Here is a 20,784-nt window from a genome sequence, read left to right as displayed (position 1 = left end):
ATGAGTAAACACATGTGAAATAGATGTGGAATAAAAATAGACTGATCTGTCCCTCCTATTCCAGTCAAGAATCAGATGAAGGCCAGTATCATTGTAGGATATTGGCCAACAAAATTGGATCATCTTAACTAGATGTGCACCAAGAAGTCATTGCAATAAAAGCTCCTGTTATCAAACACTAGCCCTGCCTGAAGATTCCAGGCTCCTAATCAACTCTGTGTTAAATGGTTCCTTGCTGTAGCCTTTTTATCTCCCAATACAAATGCCAACTTTTTTCTGACATGGTGCCTATGACAGCTCAAGGGCAAGATGAAATTCACCCTGTGACATTTTGCCTGTCTGTCACAGGAAATCTACCAGAAAAAGAAGGTGGCAATTTTATTTAACCCAACAGCTTTTTTCCTTTTTTTTAAAAAAACTTTCCTAATAAGCTACCCTGCTAATCACTTTTGTAGGGCATTAACCTTTGTAGTTTGACATTAAATACCAGGTTGTCAATAGGATCACAAAGGCAGGAACTTTTCACACCACCTCTGTGGCATGCTTTGCCTTTGAGTTTACGCCCCAAACCCACAGCAGTGCTGCTTGCTGCCCTTAACCATAAAAGGTAAAGGGACCCCTGACCGTTAGGTCCAGTCGTGGATGACTCTGGGGTTGTGGCGCTCATCTCACTTTACTGGCCGAGGGAGCCAGCGTAACCAGAGCAGCACACGGAAACATTGTTTACCTTCCCGCCGGAGCGGTACCTATTTATCTACTTTCACTTTGACATGCTTTTGAACTGCTAGGTGGGCAGGAGCAGGGACCAAGCAATGAGAGCTCACCCCATCACAGGCATTCGAACTGCCGATCTTCCAATCTGCAAGCCCTAGGCTCAGTGGTTTAGACCACAGCGCCCTTAGCCATACTGCCTTGCAAATCTGTGCTTTATATGTTCCGTCTACATGGAGATCCTGCACAGAGCCAATTCTGTTTTCCTGAATTGTTTCGTACATCATAGAATAATAGAATTGTATAGTTAGAAGCAGTGCTCTTTTTTCCCCCCTAAAAAAATGTTTAGGGTTACTCTCATTTTCCTACTCATATTGAAATACTGCCCCTCAATGAGGCCAAACTTAGATTAACAAAATGTTTAGGGGTATGCGTACCCCTGCGTACCCCCAGAAAATAGTACTGGGTAAGAAGGGACCCCGAGGGTCATTTGGTCCAACCCCCTACAATGCAGGAATCTCAACAAAAGCATCCATGACAGGTGGCTATCCAACTTCTGCTTACAAACTTCCAAAGAAGGAGAGTCTACCACCTTCTGAGGGAATCAGTTCCACTGTTGAACAATCCTTTCAAATAGTCATGATCTGAATGATTTGCCCAAGCTTTCTTAACTGATTTTTATTGTGTTGTTGGCTGTGCCACATTTGTAGTTACCTATCACCATCCCTTCCCCAGCCCCTACGTATTATGCTGTAGTGTGTTTAATCCCCTTTCCAAGCCATTAGTGCTGCTGAACGCACTTCTTGGACACGCCTTTCGCATGTTCATACTTACTGGTTAATCATTACCTCTCATGGTCTTTCAGTTAGGGCTACAGTGTGTGTGACAGTGTTTTGATTAAGACCTGTTTTGAACAAAGATCACCAAGTTGCCTGAAACCATGGCAGATGGCTCAGACATAAAGTTGGTGGTTTCTCCAGGAAACATGGAGGGTGACCGTGACCAGATGCAAAGGAGGACAAGGCATCTGTGCCTTTAATAGTAGTTCTTAGCCTAAATTACTATTAATTCAATATTGTGTACACATTACCAGCTTAAAAAGCAGTGAGGTTGTTCCTCCTTCCCTCCCTGCTGTGTTTCAATTCACATGTGCATGTTGTTGTAAACATCAGTACAGTTGGATGTTTTTCCAAGTTGCCTACTGCCTGTCCCCTCCAATGGGTGAAGAAAGGGCTAAGATCATTTTATTTGTATTTGGTAGTCTATGTACACACACCTACACATGTTCATATGCACAACTGTTAATGTTCTAAGTATTATTATTTTTGATATCACTCATTTTCATTTGGGTTCCTGTGGCTTTGGCTTTTGTTACTTATATTTGGGGATCCTCTCCTTTTTCTTTACATGGTTTCCATTTTATCCTTACAACAACCCTGTTGTTAGGCTGAGAAATAATCATAGAATCATAGAATTGTAGAGTTGGAAGGGACCCCAAGGGTCATGTTGTCAATCCCCTGCAATGCAGAAATCTCAGCTAAAGCATCCATAACAGATGGCCGTCCAACCTCTGTTTAAAAACCTCCAAGGAAGGAGAGTTGACAACTTCTCCAGGGAGGCCGCTCCACTGAACCGCTCTTACTCTTAATGCATTTGAACCTGAGCCTCCCTGCTCCTAATGCAACATGCTAACAACTCCACTGCACTGCATCTCCGATGGGCACACTCTATCTGATGAGCACAAAGCAGTCTCTGGGCATACAGTAGTGCTGTGAATGAATATAGCACAGTGCTCTGTATACTTCCATGCAAGCTAGGACTTTGTATTGGGATCTGTTACGGCTAATATGTGTACCAAAATACAATTAAATCAACTTCAGTGCCAGCCTCCTCATCTTCCTTTGCTGGAATCTGTAGAAAGCTCAGCATCTAAATGCAAGTGGCTGTTTTCAGGCCGTAACCAAGCCTTGAGTAATGCCCAACTTCTCCAGAATCTCTGCCGCACTGGTTCTATTTTGGGTGCTGCGTTCAGCTGCAGTTTTCTTATGCAACCATGGCAGCCTGTGCATTGCCGATATTATGAAGAAACAGGAAGGATGAGGCATTTACAATTCCCATCTCTCTTCCTCCTCCTTCTCCACCTCCTCCATCTCTGTATGTCAAAAGCTGCTCTTTGGCCTGGTTTCAGATGTCACAAGATTGCCTTTGCACTGGCATGACATAGCATAGATGCTCCTGCAGCTGTTTTTTTAATAAGCTATAAAATCCATAAATGTTGGCTCCTCCTCCAGTCTGGCACAGACAGCTTCTATGGCTGGCAGAAATTCCCACTACCTATGTACATTGCAGCTACTGTCTAAAGGAGGATAGGGATTTCTGTTACCAAGTTGCTGTGGAAGGGAATTCGTCCCTTAGCATCAATCCAGTTTGGCAGGAAAGAAGGGCATGTTCCCTGACTCACTTTGCCCAAAGTGCTCTGTCCTTAGTGTTATCAAGGATGAAGGATAAATATGCACCATCAAGTTGCTGCACATGCTGTTGTGGATACAGTGGTGCCTCGCAAGACGAAATTAATTCGTTCCGCCAGTTTTGTCGTCTTGCGATTTTTTTCGTCTTGCGAAGCACGGTGTCGGGAAAGTTTTGGAAAAGCTTCAAAAATCACCAAAGTCTTAAAAAACCTCAAAAAAGGCTACCACATCGCGTTCTATGAGTTGCTCCTCGAAGTCAAGTCGCAACTGTATTAACGGTGTTAAGAAAAAGGAAACAAACTTGCAAGACGTTTCCGTCTTGCGAAGCAAGCCCATAGGGAAAATCGTCTTGCGAAGCAGCTCAAAAAACGAAAAACCCTTTCGTCTAGCGAGTTTTTTGTCTTGCGAGGCATTCGTCTTGCGGGGCACCACTGTACCTATTTATCCTTGGCCATTATGCACAGTATTCTGCTTCTCCCTCCCAAAGCAAATTTGGGTTAGAGCAATGTTTTGATGTGTTGTCCCTCCTCTTTCCCCAAGTCAGTTTCCTTAACTTTCCAAGACGTTGCCTCCCAGTCTTCACCTTTGCAGCCCGAAAAGCTTTCCCCACTAGATATGCTGCAGTGGGTAGAGTGATGGATTAGAACTGAGCGGACCCAGGTTGAAATCCCTACTCAGCCATGAAGTTCACTGGCTGACCATCAGCCAGTCATCATCTCTTACTCTGACCTATGTAACAGGGCTGCTGAGAGAATAAAATGGGAGTGAGAGTAAGAGGACCGTGTTTGCCATCTTGAGCTCCTTGGAGGAAAGGTGGGATATGACAATAATAAATAAATACCTCTTTGGCCTGCTCTGTCTCTCTCTCTCTTAATGAGTCAGGTGATAGGTGCGTTCTCACCATTTGGGATAAAGTGGCCTTGTATGATGACCAGTCAACTGCATAAAATAACAAACCAGTGTGAAGTATCAAGTGCTCTGGGAAGACTGTGCTAATGTCATCTCTTCATTTAGTTAGGTGATGCAGCACATGGGGTTGTAAAAGGTTCCCTGTGTCCTTCACTTCTTTGTCGTAAAAACAGCTAGTTCATGCAAGGCTGCCATAGTGACATGACAGTTTCCTCTTAGTGGAGACCTTTGTAATTTATGCTTTCATAATTTCCACTGTGTTAAGAATATGATTAAAAACTGACTTCTTAAGGGCTGATTACCAACTAAATGGGAAGGAAAGCTCTGTTGTGGAATACACTGGAAATTCTGTTGCCTTACGGCTTCCTGGAGTGGAGCAGTAGTGGTCACAACCCTGTTTAAAGACCTATTCGTATTGTGGTTTGCTTTCTCCTTACACAGTGTCCCTCATTGCAACATCTCTGTGGTGACCATTGTTGGTGCTCTCACACATTCCAACCAACACTATATACAGACCTACAATATACTGTACTATATACCCTGAGCCCATGTATCTGAGGAAACATCTTCAGTAGAAAGCCCACCCCTTTTTTGCCAGTGGGTAACCAAGGTTTGTCCTTGACTTACTGCTTGTTGTTTGTTTGGGTTGTTTCATCCCTGGCAGCGGCAACAGCAGGAGTAAGGTTTGATGTGTGAACTGGCTGATACTGTCTGTACAGTCAATTATTTGATTTCAAGAGTTTCTAAAAGGCAGAAAGCATGAGACCTATCAAATATCAAGTATCCAGCTTCTAACAGCTCTTGTAATTGTGTGAAAAAGCTGAAGGAGGGATGTGATCAGTAGTTTCTAATAAACTCTTCTCCAGAAGATTTTATTTCTACTCTAACTTTTCTAATGCATTAATTTGACAGTTTAAAAAACCCCCACCATTCCAGTTCTAAACACAGTTTTATAACTTGGAGAGGAAGCTATTAATGTCATTAGATCATTTTATGCTGATGATAACCATACATCAGAATTAAAGCTTGGCTATTTGTTCTGCTTTCAAACATGTCAGTTGCATCTGCTTCCTTATTTCATCTCTATGGTGTCCTTCAGATAACCTTTTTTTATTCAGCACTCATCCTGATTTGCTTGTGCAGAGTCAACACAGTGGTCAGATTAAACCAGGCATGTCTGAAGGCTGTTTTGGGAGCCTAATCCAGTGTGCCGGTCGATTTAATCCAGCCCCCGTGGCAGTATATGTCCTTATGTCCTGGGGTAAAATCCTAATCCTAAAATAAGCTCAACAACTTTGGTCAGCACCCATGCATGTTCAGTCCATCAAATCTGGCCCTCTTTGAAAAAAGTTTGGGCACCCCTGGATTAGACTCTGCCTGATTTTTACTGATAATTCATTCTGATTTGCTTACAAAATACCGACCGTATGGAGTCAGGTTGTAGGAAGGTCATCAGGATATGAGGATACAATTCCAGGTAATCATGAACGTAGAAGCCACAGCTGGAGCACTGGGAGAGAACGTAAGCACAGTGAAAGCCAAGGTTATCCAAGTTTTTATTCCCATGTCTAGAAGGCCTGCATGTTTTTTTCTTTTCTTTTCTAGGCTCTGTTCAACTAAATGGCAGCTCCGGTTCTCTAGAGCAAATGCTGCTCTTGATGGCATGGCAATTCTGAGTACTACTGACAATGTGATCACTAGAGCCAAGTGGAACTGCTTAGCTGAGACTAAGTCTCATTGCAGTTAGTGAGAGCTTCCTTCTGAGTAGACGTGCATGGCATTTCCCTGTCACTGTACTGCAAAAGCACATTCTCAAAAAGAAACCAGATGTGTCTTATTGTAAGACATCCTGTTTTCTTTACATGACCTCTGGCAATGTTGTCTAATAATTTTAAAATCATTTTCCATTGTCCAATGTTGCTGAACTCCCAGCTTCATAGATGTTGTTGGATCAACTCTCAGAAATCCTTACTGCTGGCCATTTGGAGATCCAAGGTTCAAAAAAAGCTGCTGTGTAGCATTTAGTATCTACCACCAATTTTTTACAGCTCTTCTTCCATTTTGTCATGTTACTGTTCCTTGACAAACAGAGACATAGAATTGTAGAGTTAGAAGGGGACACAAGGGCTATCTAGTCAAACCCCTGTAACGCAGGAATCTTTTGCCCTATGTGGGGCTCAAACCCACAACCCTGAGATTAAGAGTCTCATGCTCTACTGAGGACAAACTATTCAATTTAAAGAGGGTCGTGCTAAATGATGAAAAGTGCATTCATTTTACGGTGTGTGTGTGTGTGTGTGTGTGTGTGCGCGCGCGCGCACCAGAATTCAATGTTTCTGTTGCATTTTAAACCTCTCTTGGTGGAGGGAGTAGATATGAAAAACAAAAGAAAGGTGAATGGTTAAGCACCCCCTCCCTTGTCACTTCTCCATTGCAAACTTACCATGTAATCAACGGTGTAGTTTGGTCCTAAATCCTTGTCTATAAAATATGTGTGTCACTTATTTCTGATTTCAATTCCATTATGTTCCATCTGACTCCAATTTTAATATTTTCAGCATTAAATCCTAGTTCCCTCTAGGATTTATTTTGCAAGAGAATATATTTGTTTAGCCAGCCTGCTTCCTTGGCTGAAGACCAGTTGACAATGAGAGTTTTTTTCATTTGTACTTCATGGTGAATATGAAAGTATGTGATTCAACAAAAGCTAATTCTGGCTCATTCTGCACCACAGTGAATGGGACTGTCATTGAAAAAGAGAGGATCCCACACTCCTGGCCATTATGTGTCATGTTTAGTTGGCAGTGATAACGAAGGCGCGGAAGGATCACGCTCATCAATTCCGTCCTTGGGGAAAACCCTGCATGCGCTGCACTTATTACTCCCAATCTGCTGGCATTCTGCTCATTGCTAGGAAACTAATTATAGCTTTGAAATCAGAGAGTGCGAATGGGGGTAGAAAGCCAAGTAGCAACTGCGTTTCTCACAAAGTGTGGGAGTGGAAGACAGTGCCTTGCTCCAGAAAAAAAGCTGGGATTAGGGATGGTGGCAAAATTCCCTATTAGCAGACTGAACTGGCCTTTAGTCCACTTGTCTGCTATCTTTGCAAAGTGGTCTTTCTTGCACCAACTTTCTGTAGATTTCCCCAATGCCAGTTTGATTGTTTTTAGAACAGAGTATGACAGCATTTGTACAGATACAATTTAGCCAGCTACCACCATCATCAAAATTTGATCTTAACTGTCTGTGCATGGGGTACTGCTTAAATTTGTATTCACTTTAACTTCTATCTCATGGATTCACTACTGAGGTGATTATGTTAGCCATTTACCACCATTAACAGTCATTTTTTAATTGTTAACCTGTCTCTCACTAATTCGTCCCATGTGACTTAGCTTTGTACGGATCCATCCAATTTGTCAATTTTGCTTTAGTTCTTCTATTACCAGCAGCATCTAGGCTCATTATTCAACACTGGGACTCGTTTGGCTCTAAATTCTGGGTCATCCTGAAACATTCCCAGCTGGTTCATTTTTAATTCTTAGTCCCCTTGGCCATAATGACACTATACTAAAAGCCTCCTCTTCTTTGCTCTTCTTGTAAAGATTCATGAAATAACCTGTTATTGTAGTTAATGATCTCTGCAAGAGTGCTAGGGAGGTTTGGAGCATTTTTCTTTTTGTAGTTGGCAGACGAACTCTGAGGACAGGACATGGGGGGTGGGGTGGCACATCCTCTCCTGTAAATCCCCTGTTACTGCCACAGAAAACGTCAGTACCTTCCATAGATGAGTGGTAAAACACATGTTTTTTTCATGCAGAAGGTCCCATGTCCTGGCTTCTCCAATAAAAAAACCCCCTAATTTATTTCCCAGCCTAGTTTTAGACTGAATTTAATATCTTCAAATCTTTAAATTGTCCAAGAGGGTATTTGTAATTCTACAGAATATCTACCTTATTAGGGAATGCTATTTTTGGTTGCTGTTGTTGTTTTAATTAAAACAACATGCACATACTCTCTTGTAATGCATGTAGTCTGCAGTCCTTTTCCACTTCATGTAGCCCTGGTGTAAGTGTGTGGGTGAGATTGAGTAGTATGCATCTGGGTCAGAAAGCAAAAGTGACATTTGCAATACATGATGTGTGATTTGACCCATTAGCACTTGAAAATCACTGTTCAGTTGCAAGCACAGAGAGGTTATTTTGAGCCGGGTGACTGTGTCACAGACAGGGATGACATCACTCCACTTTGCATGACCTTCACATGGTCCTATCTTACAATCTTTGCTCACTAATGAAATTCAGAAGCTTTCACTGGTTTTGTCAGTCCAGCAATCTCTGCTCCAGTATTTCTTATTAATAGTTATAGTTGTTGTGATGAGGATATTATTGTTGTTGCTGCTGCTGTTAATTATTATTACTGTTATTTTTATCTCACTTCTGGCTTTTGAATCATTACTCTTTTGTCACTTGCTTGGTATACTTCACCTGAACGTCCAGCTTATGATTGCCTTGCAAAATTCTAGACAGTCTCTCAGTGTTGCTGCAGCAGCTGCCAAGGTTGAAGTGCGGGTCAGGCTGCTGCTCAGACTCCACAATGGGAGTGATGAAGCTTAACTTAAAAATCTCTCTGACTATACAAATGCAGAGAAGTCAATTCCCAAGGCAGCAAGAAGCGCAAAATGGCATAAACTTTGCTTTCTAGCAGACCTTATTTCCATGGTTCAGAAAGCCTACTATTTTTTTCTTATAAACCAAAGGGGCTAGAACTATCACCCTCCCACCCAGCTCCACCTACCAAAACCTGCCTCCAAGGCTGCCCATTAAGCTCCACCTAATGCAAAATGTGGCTGGTTGAAGAGAAACTGTGTAGTGCTCTTACTAGTCCATTCTTTTTCAAATAGAAGGGTAAGGGGAAATGAAATATACTCAGAGTCGCAAAGTGATTTCATGCTCTTTATTCAGCTCATAGTGGTGAGGAGGAATGAATGAATGTCCCCTCACAGTATCTGCTTTATATACATTATTTACACAATGGGCTGCACCTGATTGGCTAATTCTGGAATTCTACTGTAAGCCAATCAGGTTGTGGATTCACTTCTATCTGGAGCAGGATTGGGTGGTTCCTGCCAACCAATCATACTGCTGCATTGTTCTAGGACCAATCAGACTGCTGCATTCTGAATCCTATTGTTCTAGGACCAATCAGACTGCTGCCTTTTGGATCCTATTGTTCTAGGACCAATCGGACTGCTACAGTTTGGATCCTATTCAACTCAGTACATAACAGGAAAGGTTTGTTTATTTATTATTCTTACATTTCCAACACTTCAACAATAACTCCACGCTGGCTCTCAGTTCCCTCCCTGTGGCATGGGATGTCCCTTAGATTGCATAGGTGCTAGAAGCATTTATCTGTAGTGGCTAGAGAAGGCAATTTGGGTGTGGCCATGCACTGGGTTTTGTGGGACTGAGAAAGAAGGTGCTATCTTGGGTCTGTTTTCTCTGCAGCAGTATGTGGAGCAGCCCGTAGTTCGCAGTGCCATTGCTTAGAAAACCTCATTGAAGGTCAAACTGGAACAGAGACAAAGTTCAGAGAACAGATTTCAAAGCAGCACTGTAGGTCTCCTGTTCCAAATTGGAGAGGCTGTAGCTCCAAAAATGCTGTAGATTTCAGGATCTCAGGAAAGTGTTGGGTTGTTGCTAGTGCTACAAGTGTGTTCAAGATTCTGTCTTGCACAGTCTGATTCTCAACCTCTATTGTTTCAGCTATGTGTTGAATTCATCAAGGACACACTGAGTGTGGAGCAGGCCTGTGAGGCCTTTCAGGTGAGTGGCATTTCTTCCTCCTCCTCACAGTGCCTGTCAATCCTAGAGACCTAGATTAATTTACATGAAGGGGCGGAAGACCTTTACTAGGACATCCTGTTGTCAGTCAGCTGAACAGTTCAGATTCCATTCAGATTAGGCTGGTTCTAAAGATATGCAACTCCAGTGATGAATATATAAAAGACATGGGATTGTTTGTGTGATTGGGGGCAGGCTGCAGAGTGGTTAAACAACCAATCCATCTTCTCAGGGAACTCCGAGAACTATAGCTCAGTGAGGGGAATAGGGGCCCCCTATCAACTCTCAGCACCCTTAACAAACTACACTTCCTGGGATTCTTTGAGGGCTCGTTGTGACTGTTCAAAGTGATATCATATTACTTTGAATGCATAGTGTAGATGGAGCTTCAGATTTGAAGTGGTAATGTTTTCTCTTTAAGAGCGCCCTATCCACTTTCTTTAAAGCCACGTATTTCCATTTGTTGAAATGGAACGTAAGTAGTTATTTCTCTTTTGGCAGTCTATCTCTGTGAGGCGGGGATGTTGGCATGGATACTACCCATGTGATCCATCAGCCCAATGGGATTCTGGCCTTCAAACACTCAGGAAAGTGGCAACAGTGCCTTGATGATATATTAATTGGGACTAATTTAAAACCAGTCAGACGATTCCTAATGGGCAATAGTTATTCTTGGATCTCATTAGCTAAGCAATAGAAGGTTTTTGCTGCTACGAGGAAGCAAAGGCTTAATACTACTCTTGTTTTGGCAATACGTGCACTCTCATCTCTTTTGGTAGATAAACAGAAGAAATTGTCATAGCCTATCCTATCCCACTCCACCACAGACCTCATGAACACAGCTTGTATATTATTTTTACATATTTATTTCCTAGCAATAAAAACAAAACAAAAAAGCAACACATCACCCAGGGCTTGGTATCAATAAAACTGCTATTACAGCTTCAACCTTCATCTTCATTTATCTGCAGAAAAAATATCCAAGCATCAATTTCAGTTTGTGAGCTCTTTTTGCCCCTCTGTTATTGGAAATGAGCCTAATCGCCCTCTCTGGAGCAGACTTCATCAGGATAAGAAGTGCATGTCTCAGAGTTAGAGCAAAAAAGCTGCCAATATTCTCTCAGCCTTATTGCAGATATTATGATTTTAGATTTTGTGGGTAAGGGACTAAAGTTTTGGAAAGAGGAACTGACCAAGGAGGAGCAATGCATATGCTGGTGAGGAAGCACTAGAAATATATCCTGGTATAAAAATCCCTTTTCCAGCTTTGTATTGCCTCTGTGGTGCCCTCCCTCCTTTACCATCTCCCTAGAGATTGTGCTGCCCCTTTCAGGGCAATGGAGGAACCATACTCTCTTTGAATTTTACTCTCCCAGCTCCCACTCCACTATCTGAGTTCTCTTTACAGGACCTTAGCAAGGCCTCCTGTAGTGCTGCAGCCTTTGTTCTGGCGGCACCTGCCCCTTCGAGGCCGACACTGAGCCCTGCGGGCTGATTTCACGCCAGCTGACACACACAAGCCAAATCTAGCAGCTGAAGTTCAGGAGCAGCCGGTAAATGGGACTCTGGCATCTACCAGAAACCACTCTAAGCTGGTGACCAGGCATTATAAAATGGGGAGGGGAGGGGAGTCCTGTTGTGCCCGGTTTCCTTTGCAACAATGCCTGGACGCTTCCTTTATTTTTGGTCGATTCTTTGTGTGCATCCTCTCCCCTGCCCCCACATATACCATGTATGGGCCAGAAGGATGAGGAGCTGCAACAAAAGGGTCTGTGCTCACTTTGCCTCAGGGAGCAGCCAGCCTTCTGTGCTGTATCAATTGCGCCCAAAGGGGATGGAAACTACCATGCTGTAAAATCTTTGGCAAAGGCTGGGGCAGCATTCGATTGCTAGATCCTTGACATAGCAGGCCAAATACTATCACCCCATTTCTGTGATCAAACATTGAAAAAACATTGAGAGCCAGTGTGCTGTCATTGTTAGATTCCTGGGCTAGGACCTGGGAGACCAGGGTTCAAATCCCCATTTGACCATGAAACTCACTGGGTGACCTTGGGCTAATTGTTTTCTCCCATGCTAACTTACATCACTGCGTTGTTGGGAGGATAAAATGGGGAAGGGGAGAATGATATCTTGCATTCCTTGGAGGAAAGGTGAGCTATAAATGCAATTAACACCAACAACAACAACATTACTGTCGTATCTTGGATCCCGAACGCTCTGAAACTCAGATGTTTTGGCTCCTGAACGCCGCAAACCTGGAAGTGATTGTTCTGGCTTGCGAACGTTTTTTTGGAACCTGAACGTCCAATGGGGCTTCCATGGCTTATGATTGGCTGCAGGAGCTTCCGAATCAGAAGCCGCAATTTGGTTTTCAAACGTTTTGGAAGTCAAATGGACTTCTGGAACGGATTCTTTTTGACATCCAAGGTACGACTGTATTCTCTACTACAGTAACTGATTTCATGAGGGTCTCAAATAGGCCTCGCTTGATATAGTTTGCCACTGCTCTTTTTCCATTTCTATAATAAAAGGTAATTTTTTGCAGTGATGCCTTTCTAGGCTCTGAGCCTAGGATAACTGGAGATGCTCCACTGTTGAGTCTTGTTGGCTTCCATAGGTGCATGTTGTCACAAACTGAGTCTCCCACCTTGCTTCTCGCTTGTATCATGATCACATAGCATCATAACATGTTATGATCATTGTTGTGACGTAGGGTTTGTGATTTCAGCTCTCCTGATATAACATGCTGGAGACAGTCTCTAGTAACACTTCTTTATTAAAGCAACAAGACTCTAGACTGGGGAGAGGAAAGCTACATTTATAGGGACAGGGAACTAGCAAGAAAGGATACATTTTGGAGGGAACAATATCACGCAATCACAGTCCTGCCTTTTGGAGGGAACCAATAAGACAGAGGATCCAAATACAGCAGCTTAAATGAACCAATAGTAGCTGTACCCTCTGGAACCAAAAGGCAGTTACTTTACCCTAATGCAAATACAGACAATAATATTACAGATATAAAATCCTTTGACTCAATACACAACAATCATAACTGTGATATGATAGCAGGCTACAGGCAAACTGTGACCAAAGGTGTGTCAAGGTAGCAACCCTGAATGCAACAAATCCATATGTTCTAAATGCACCCACATCCTCATTCCATGCTTCTCCCTTGTCCACTTGCACCACTCCACACTGCAGGTGGTGGTGGTTATAGGACTATCCCAAGCTGTACAGTGGCTGAATATATACCATTCAATTAAAGCACATTAAAAGCACATGGCTTACCCCAAAGAATATTGGGGCCTGGAGTTTCTTAAGGGTGCCAGGAGCTGTAGCTCTGTGTGGTATAAACTGCCAAATATACATACATAATCATTTAATTGTATGCCACCTTTCTACAGTTGAAACCATGCTCAAGCCAGCTTACAACATGAAAAAGTTCAAAACACAGCAAAAGTAGTCAGAAACAATAAATAAAACATCAAAAAGTACACAACCAAATAGAACAATTTCCACATAAATTATAATAAAGATACAAAAATAATATCACTAACAGCAACAGTAATTTCCTAACAGGGGCACCAGCTGGTGGGAGGCGAGGGCCCTTGCCCTCCCCCCAATTTTCAAGGAGGGGGAAGGGCCCCCTCAATATCCTGTGGCAGTGTGCATTCCTTTATTTATTTAACATTTATTTATTTATTTTTATTTAAGATATTTATACCTTGCCCTTCAATAAAATTATATGGGAATCTTGCAAAATTTCAGACACAATGAAAGAAATTTAAAAATACCCTTAAAAAATGTGTCCCCCCCCCCCCCATTTCCTAATGCATGCTTTGTGGTTGCTGTTTTCTCAAGGGCATTTGTGAAATTTGTGGAGCTAAAGTAGGCTAACCAACTGATGCTGCTGCTATTTTTGAATGAGCCACTGACCCATATTTCTGTAGCCCAGGGGCTATCGCCATACTAATTAGGGGAAGGAAAGGGAATCCTGGACTTATTCCAGTACAGTATGCACATACTCTCACCCTACTGAATAGGTAACCAGTGCTCTGGTAGCACTATCTGTGCACCAATCACCTCTTATGCAGGTGATGGTCGGAAATCGGCCCTTATGTGGCCCCCACAGTGTATTCATACCCTCCAGCCTAGATAAAGCATGGTTAGACATTCTGATTTTCCCCTTGCCTGTGAGATGGTAATCAAATCTATCCCTAAGCAGCAAACTCTGCACTGAGCAATGTGATGTGGTACATGCACTCTTTCTTCTGGTTATGTCAGAAGCTACCCCTAAATTGTTTGATTAATAAGAGCACAATTTCTTCATCTTCTTTCCCCTGCCTGTGTATATTTTTTACCCCTATCTTCAATGGTTCTTCATGTGTCAGCAATGCAGGAGGGCTGTACTTCCTGGCTGTAACCTCCATCATCATGTGGTGGCCCCGCCCTCCCAGTCTTATTGCATTGAACATGGAGGCCTGAAGAAGGAAACTACTCCTGCCCAGGCAACCCAAGATACCATGTTCTTGGTGAGAGTAGACCCCCTACTGAATTGAGTCAGGAATTCCCTTTCCTCCCCCTAATTAGTATTGTGATTGAACCTGCCCTTGGGATCCTGTTATGTACTGAGTTGAATAGGATCCAAACTGTAGCAGTCTGATTGGTCCTAGAACAATAGGATCCAAAAGGCAGCAGTCTGATTGGTCCTAGAACAATAGGATTCAGAATGCAGCAGTCTGATTGGTCCTAGAACAATGCAGCAGTATGATTGGTTGGCAGGAACCACCCAATCCTGCTCCAGATAGAAGTGAATCCACAACCTGATTGGCTTACAGTAGAATTCCAGAATTAGCCAATCATGTGCAGCCCATTGTGTAAATAATGTATATAAAGCAGATACTGTGAGGGGACATTTATTCATTCCTCCTCACCACTATGAGCTGAATAAAGAGCATGAAATCACTTTGCGACTCTGAGTATATTTCACTGGCGACGAAGGTGGGATCCCGCTGAGCTGACTGCCACACACAGCACCGCAGCACCGCCAACTGCCGCACCGCTGCCTCGCACCGTGTATCCAGGCTTCAGCTCCGGGGCACAAGGAACTCAGAATGGCAGCCAACAGCAGCTTCTCGCCATTCAACCCAGCATCTGGAGACTGGGAAGCGTACGCCTCCCGTTTCACCTTCCTCCTAGAAGCCAAAGGGGTCACCGACGAAGAAGACGCCAAGAAGAGGGCGATATTCTTCAGCGTCTGCGGAGAGGAGACGTTTGAAATCGCCCGGGCTCTCCTTGCGCCTGAAGACGTCGCTACTGTTCCATACAAAACAATAATGGAACAGCTGAAGGGGCACTTTTCGCCGCAGCCCTCAGTGGTGGCTCGTCGAAATGCCTTCTACGCAAAGCGGCAAGCCCCTGGGGAAACCATAACTGGGTTTGTGACCTCTCTCCGCCAAGCCGCCCGGTTCTGCAACTTCTCAGAGCTGGAGAACATGCTTCGTGACCGCCTCGTCGGTGGCCTGAAGGATGAGAAGCTGCAACGACGCCTCTACGCTAAGAAGGACCTAACGTTCCAGGTCGCTCTGGAGGAGGCCCTGGCAACAGAAGCTGCCGAGAGGTCGACCCAAGAGGCACGGCCGAGCCTGCCATCCCAACCGAGGGTCCACCATGAAGACCTCACCGACGACTCAGGATCCGACAGGGAGGAGGTGCACCGAGTACAGCAGCGCACTCAAGCAGCGCACAGACCACAGCTGCCTCGACGAGAAGGAGGGAACTGCGCAAGCTGCGGGGAGAGTCACGAGAGGAGGACCTGCCGTTTCCGCAACGCAGAGTGCAGGCAGTGCAGAAAATCGGGACACATCGCCCGGGTGTGTCGGGCTCGGCCCACCCGACACCAGGCATCAGATGACCAATCCAAGAGCCCCAGGTCCCGGGGCCCAACGCACCAAGGCAACTCGACGGAGCTCACGGACTTCCAGGTATACCAGTTGCCCCACCCCAACGTAGAGAAAATTTATGTAGAGGTACAGATAGAGGGGGCCCCATGCCGCATGGAGCTTGACACGGGTTCAACTCTATCCATAATCTCGGCAAGGACCTTAAGGAAACTGTGTCCCACTGGGGGTCCCAAACTCAGGCCGGCCCCATTCACCCTCCGGGACTTCCAGAAACGTAAGGTCCCCACAATGGGGGTGGGGACCTTCAGGGTGCAATACCGAGGGCGGACGCGGCAACTGGACTTGCTTGTGGTCAAGGGCCCCTACATTAGCTTACTGGGATTGGCATGGTTTGGACCACTGGGGCTAGCTGTCACCGGGGTGAACCACACTAGCTTACAAGTGGACGTGGACGCCATATGCAAGGAATTTCCAGGGGTTTTCGATGGGAAATTGGGACAGTATACGGGCCCCCCCATTGCGCTACAGCTTGACCCCGCAGTACGACCGGTCAGGCTCAAGGCCCGCCGGGTCCCGTTCGCCTTGAAACCCCGTATAGACGAGGAATTGGACCGACTCGTAGAGCAAGGAGTGCTGGAGCCGGTGCCTAATGCTCCCTGGGAAACCCCAATCGTCACACCCGTCAAGCCTAATGGTTCGGTCCGCATCTGCGCAGACTACAAATGTACCATAAACAAGGCCCTCACGGCCCACGCATACCCAGTGCCAGTGGTCAGCCATGTCCTTGCCACCCTGGCTGGGTCGAAAATTTTTGGCAAGCTGGACTTGGCCCAAGCATATCAACAGCTGCCAGTAGATGAGGCCACAGCAGAGGCACAGACGATTGTGACGCACAGAGGAGCGTTCAGGGTAAAGCGGCTGCAATTCGGTGTCAGCGTGGCACCAGGCATATTCCAGAATATAATGGACTCTCTCCTTAAAGGGATTCCTGGCGTCACCCCCTTCTTCGATGATGTGTTGATTGCCGGCCCCACACCAGAGGAGTTTGAGGACCGCCTCCGCACCGTTCTGCACCGTTTCCAGACGGCGGGTCTCAAGGTGAAGCGGGAAAAATGTCTACTAGGAGTGCCTCAGGTGGACTTTCTGGGATTTATGGTGGACGCAGAAGGGGTCCACCCGACTGGGGACAAGGTACGGGCCATTTGTGATGCCCCAGCGCCCAAGAGCAAGACTGAACTTCAGGCCTTCTTGGGGCTATTGAACTTTTACCATTCCTTCCTTCCCCACAAGGCGGCGGTAGCGGAGCCCCTACACAGACTCCTGGACAAGCGGGCCCCTTGGGTGTGGGGCCAGCGCCAGGAGGCCGCATTCCAGGCAGTCAAGGACTTGCTTGTCTCAAACTCGGTCTTGGCACACTTCGACGAGAGGCTGCCGGTGGTGCTAGCATGCGACGCCTCACCCTATGGCATTGGAGCTGTCCTGGGGCACCAACTCCCGGATGGAAGAGAGGTACCGGTGGCGTACTTTTCCCAGACACTCAACACAACCGAGCGGAACTACTCGCAAATCGACAAGGAGGGTCTGGCAATCGTAAAGGGAGTAAAAAAATTCCATGATTTCTTGTACGGGCGGCCCTTCACCGTGGTGACTGACCACAAGCCGTTGCTTGGCTTGTTTGCCCCCGAAAAGCAGACCCCCCAAGTGCTGTCTCCTCGCGTCCTCAGGTGGTCAATTTTCCTTGCCAGCTACCAGTATGCACTGATTCACCGACCTGGGAAGGCGATGGGCCATGCGGACGCCCTCAGCAGGCTACCACTACCGGAAACAGGCCCTGACCCAGCACCTGCACAAGAGGTTATGAGCCTGGAGCTGCTTCCCGACCGCCCCATTCAGGCACAAGAAGTTGCACACCATTCCAAGAAAGATAGGGTCATCTCCCGGGTCCTGGACTGGGTGTGGAGGGGATGGCCCAGCAGCAGCCCCGGGCCAGAATTCGCCGGCTACACAACCCGCAAACATGAACTGTCGGCCCACAAGGGGTGCCTGTTATGGGGAAGCAGAGTCGTTGTTCCCCAGTCCCTCTGCAAAAGGGTCCTCACAGCCCTACACGAGACACATCCAGGGGTAGTAAGAATGAAGGCCCTTGCCAGGAGTTATGTGTGGTGGCCGGGGATCGATGGAGAGATAGAGGCCTGGGTCAAACACTGCCAGGCCTGCCAAGAATCCCGCCCAGATCCCCCAAGGGCCCCAGTCCAGTCCTGGGAGTCCGCCCGAGCACCATGGTCACGCCTGCATGTGGATTTCGCTGGCCCCTTTCAGGGGAAAACATTCTTCATAGTGGTGGACTCCTACACCAAATGGCTGGAAGTCGCACTGGTACCGTCCACTTCCACGTCCGCAGCCATCCGGGTACTACGCAGGCTGTTTGCAACCCACGGGCTCCCTGACACTCTCGTCTCAGACAACGGGACTGCATTTACGTCAGGAGAATTCCAAACCTTCACAGCGCAGAACGCCATCCGCCACATCCGTTCGGCGCCGTTCCACCCTGCCACCAATGGCCAAGCAGAACGCATGGTGCGGACCACCAAGGACACCCTTCGCCGCATGACGCAAGGGGACTGGGAGTACCGCCTTGCCACATTCCTTCTAGCACAGCACAGCACCCCCAGCTCAACGACTGGCCGGAGCCCCGCTGAACTACTAATGGGTCGGCGCCTTGCAATCAGATTGGACCGCCTTCACCCCGATAGAGCTCAGGATGAGATAGTGGTGGGGGAAGGCAGGAACCCCCGGACCTTCGAGGCCCAGGACCCAGTGTACGCAAAGAATTTTGGGGCAGGCCCAGCATGGGTACCCGCCACAATCACCAGGGTCACTGGCCCCGTGTCGTACGAGGTGCTAACGGATGGGGGGCAATGCTGGCGCCGCCACTGCGACCAGATACGGCGACGATTCCCGGGAGAAAACCAGGAGGAGGACAGGTCAGAGGAGTCCCAAGGGAACAGCGGGGCAGTGAGGCCCATAGAGCAGGAGGGGCCAGCAGGAGAGGCAGAATCAGTAAATACAGAGAGGACCCGTGAGGCCGAAAGGACACCGGAACCAGAACCACGACTGAGCGAGCCGGTTGCACCAGACCAAACAGCCGCATCACAGCCAGCATCCTTGGAACACGAGCCAGAACCCGGAGCCCGGACCAGGGAACACCCCAGGCCACAACGCACACGTAGGCCGCCGGCATACCTTGAGGACTATGAATGCGACCTCCCGGGCAGGACTGGAACTTAGAGGGGAGGGGTGTTATGTACTGAGTTGAATAGGATCCAAACTGTAGCAGTCTGATTGGTCCTAGAACAATAGGATCCAAAAGGCAGCAGTCTGATTGGTCCTAGAACAATAGGATTCAGAATGCAGCAGTCTGATTGGTCCTAGAACAATGCAGCAGTATGATTGGTTGGCAGGAACCACCCAATCCTGCTCCAGATAGAAGTGAATCCACAACCTGATTGGCTTACAGTAGAATTCCAGAATTAGCCAATCATGTGCAGCCCATTGTGTAAATAATGTATATAAAGCAGATACTGTGAGGGGACATTTATTCATTCCTCCTCACCACTATGAGCTGAATAAAGAGCATGAAATCACTTTGCGACTCTGAGTATATTTCAGATCCAGAAGCCCTAGGCATGAAAGTCAAGAGTCAGAGTCGGCAGGACACACAACACCATAGGTGGAATCAGCGGTCACAGTCCCATTCTGCCTCTATGCACATGCAAAGGTTGTTTTTGTGAATAGAGCTAATGGATTACTGTATTCTTAACCAAACTAGCAGAAGGACACAGCACCAGCACCATATTAGTCCCCACTCCCCACTGCAGTGCACATCCATAAGAACTTAGGTCCAAATACTAATTGATCACTATCAACGTATGTGGAGCCTCTTTCATGCTCATGTTTAGGTTAGCTTCATCCCCACCTTCAGGCAGAGTCGGTGGATGTGAGACTAAAACGAGGACTCCTGGCCTGGGGAGTGAAAGCAGTACTAGTTACAAACAGAGCTGTGGGTTCACAGATACTCCCTCCCTTTTCCTGTTTTGCTGCAAAAAGAGAACAGATAAAGGGTAAAGCCTCACTGTGCGCTGTTGATGAACTTTTTGTGGCCAGGTCCAACCCAGTTTACCAGAATGTCATCAGCATGATGACGTGTGCAAAACTCCCTCATATCTGTCTGTTAGGCTAGGTTTCTCCCACCTACGCCAGGATGGATTCCCCTTAAGTTCTCTCCTCCCACCCCCATTACCAGTTAAAAATAATAATACTTAACTTTTGGTACTGTGGGAACATTTTATTTGTTTATAAAATGAAGTTTCTGTTGCCTTTTGGTCCCCAGAAAGGACCCCTAATTATAATAATGTGCAACACAAATAGACAAGAAGACTAAGTTGAGGTGGAGCTAGTTTAAACACAATCAAGTATTTTAAAAAATCCAGAGCCGATATAACACCTGGAAGATTTTTTTCAAAAAGTTTTTACATCTCACTAAACAACCATAAGAATGGGAGCCAAGTGAAGCTCGTGGGGGAAGGTGTTCTTGTGATATGGGTGGTGCAACCAAAAAGGTTCTTCTGCGACTGAATATACCTTTGAGGGCACTTGGAGATGGAACAAGGCCTCAGATGATGAACATGGTGGGTGGACCAGTTTACGTGAGGGGAAAAGGCAGTCCTTCGAGTATCATGGTCCCACCAAACCATTTAGGGCTTCATAGACCTAAATGTATCTTAACCATATTGGGACTAGTTGCATCAGCACCTCTACTGCTTCTTTTTTTCCTCTCCAAAGACAATCTCCGGAGATGAAAACCATGAAGCAATTATTCAGGTCTGCAGCAAAGCTGTTGTCCAAACGCAGATGGTTCTGGCTGTTAAACAGGAAAAACGT

The 20,784-nt window shown here is 46.1% G+C and overlaps 1 protein-coding gene across 4 annotated transcripts in view; it reads left to right on the top strand.

Moving 5' to 3' along the window:
• BTBD19 (BTB domain containing 19) overlaps positions 1-20,784 on the top strand; it is a 69,772-nt gene that overhangs the window by 22,995 nt on the left and 25,993 nt on the right. For all 4 annotated transcript variants that reach the window (XR_013987442.1, XR_013987443.1, XR_013987444.1 and 1 more), the window contains exon 4: positions 9,857-9,916. Coding sequence is in view for 1 of the 4 variants with exons in the window: in XM_081009547.1 (XP_080865673.1) it covers positions 9,857-9,916 (60 nt within the window). In the remaining 3 variants the exon portion in view is untranslated. The remainder of the gene's footprint in view (positions 1-9,856; positions 9,917-20,784) is intronic.

The sequence above is a fragment of the Podarcis pityusensis genome, assembly GCF_964106645.2.
Source record: "Podarcis pityusensis genome assembly, chromosome: 6".
NCBI lineage: Eukaryota > Metazoa > Chordata > Lepidosauria > Squamata > Lacertidae > Podarcis > Podarcis pityusensis.
This window is presented reverse-complemented; position numbering and strand designations above follow the sequence as displayed.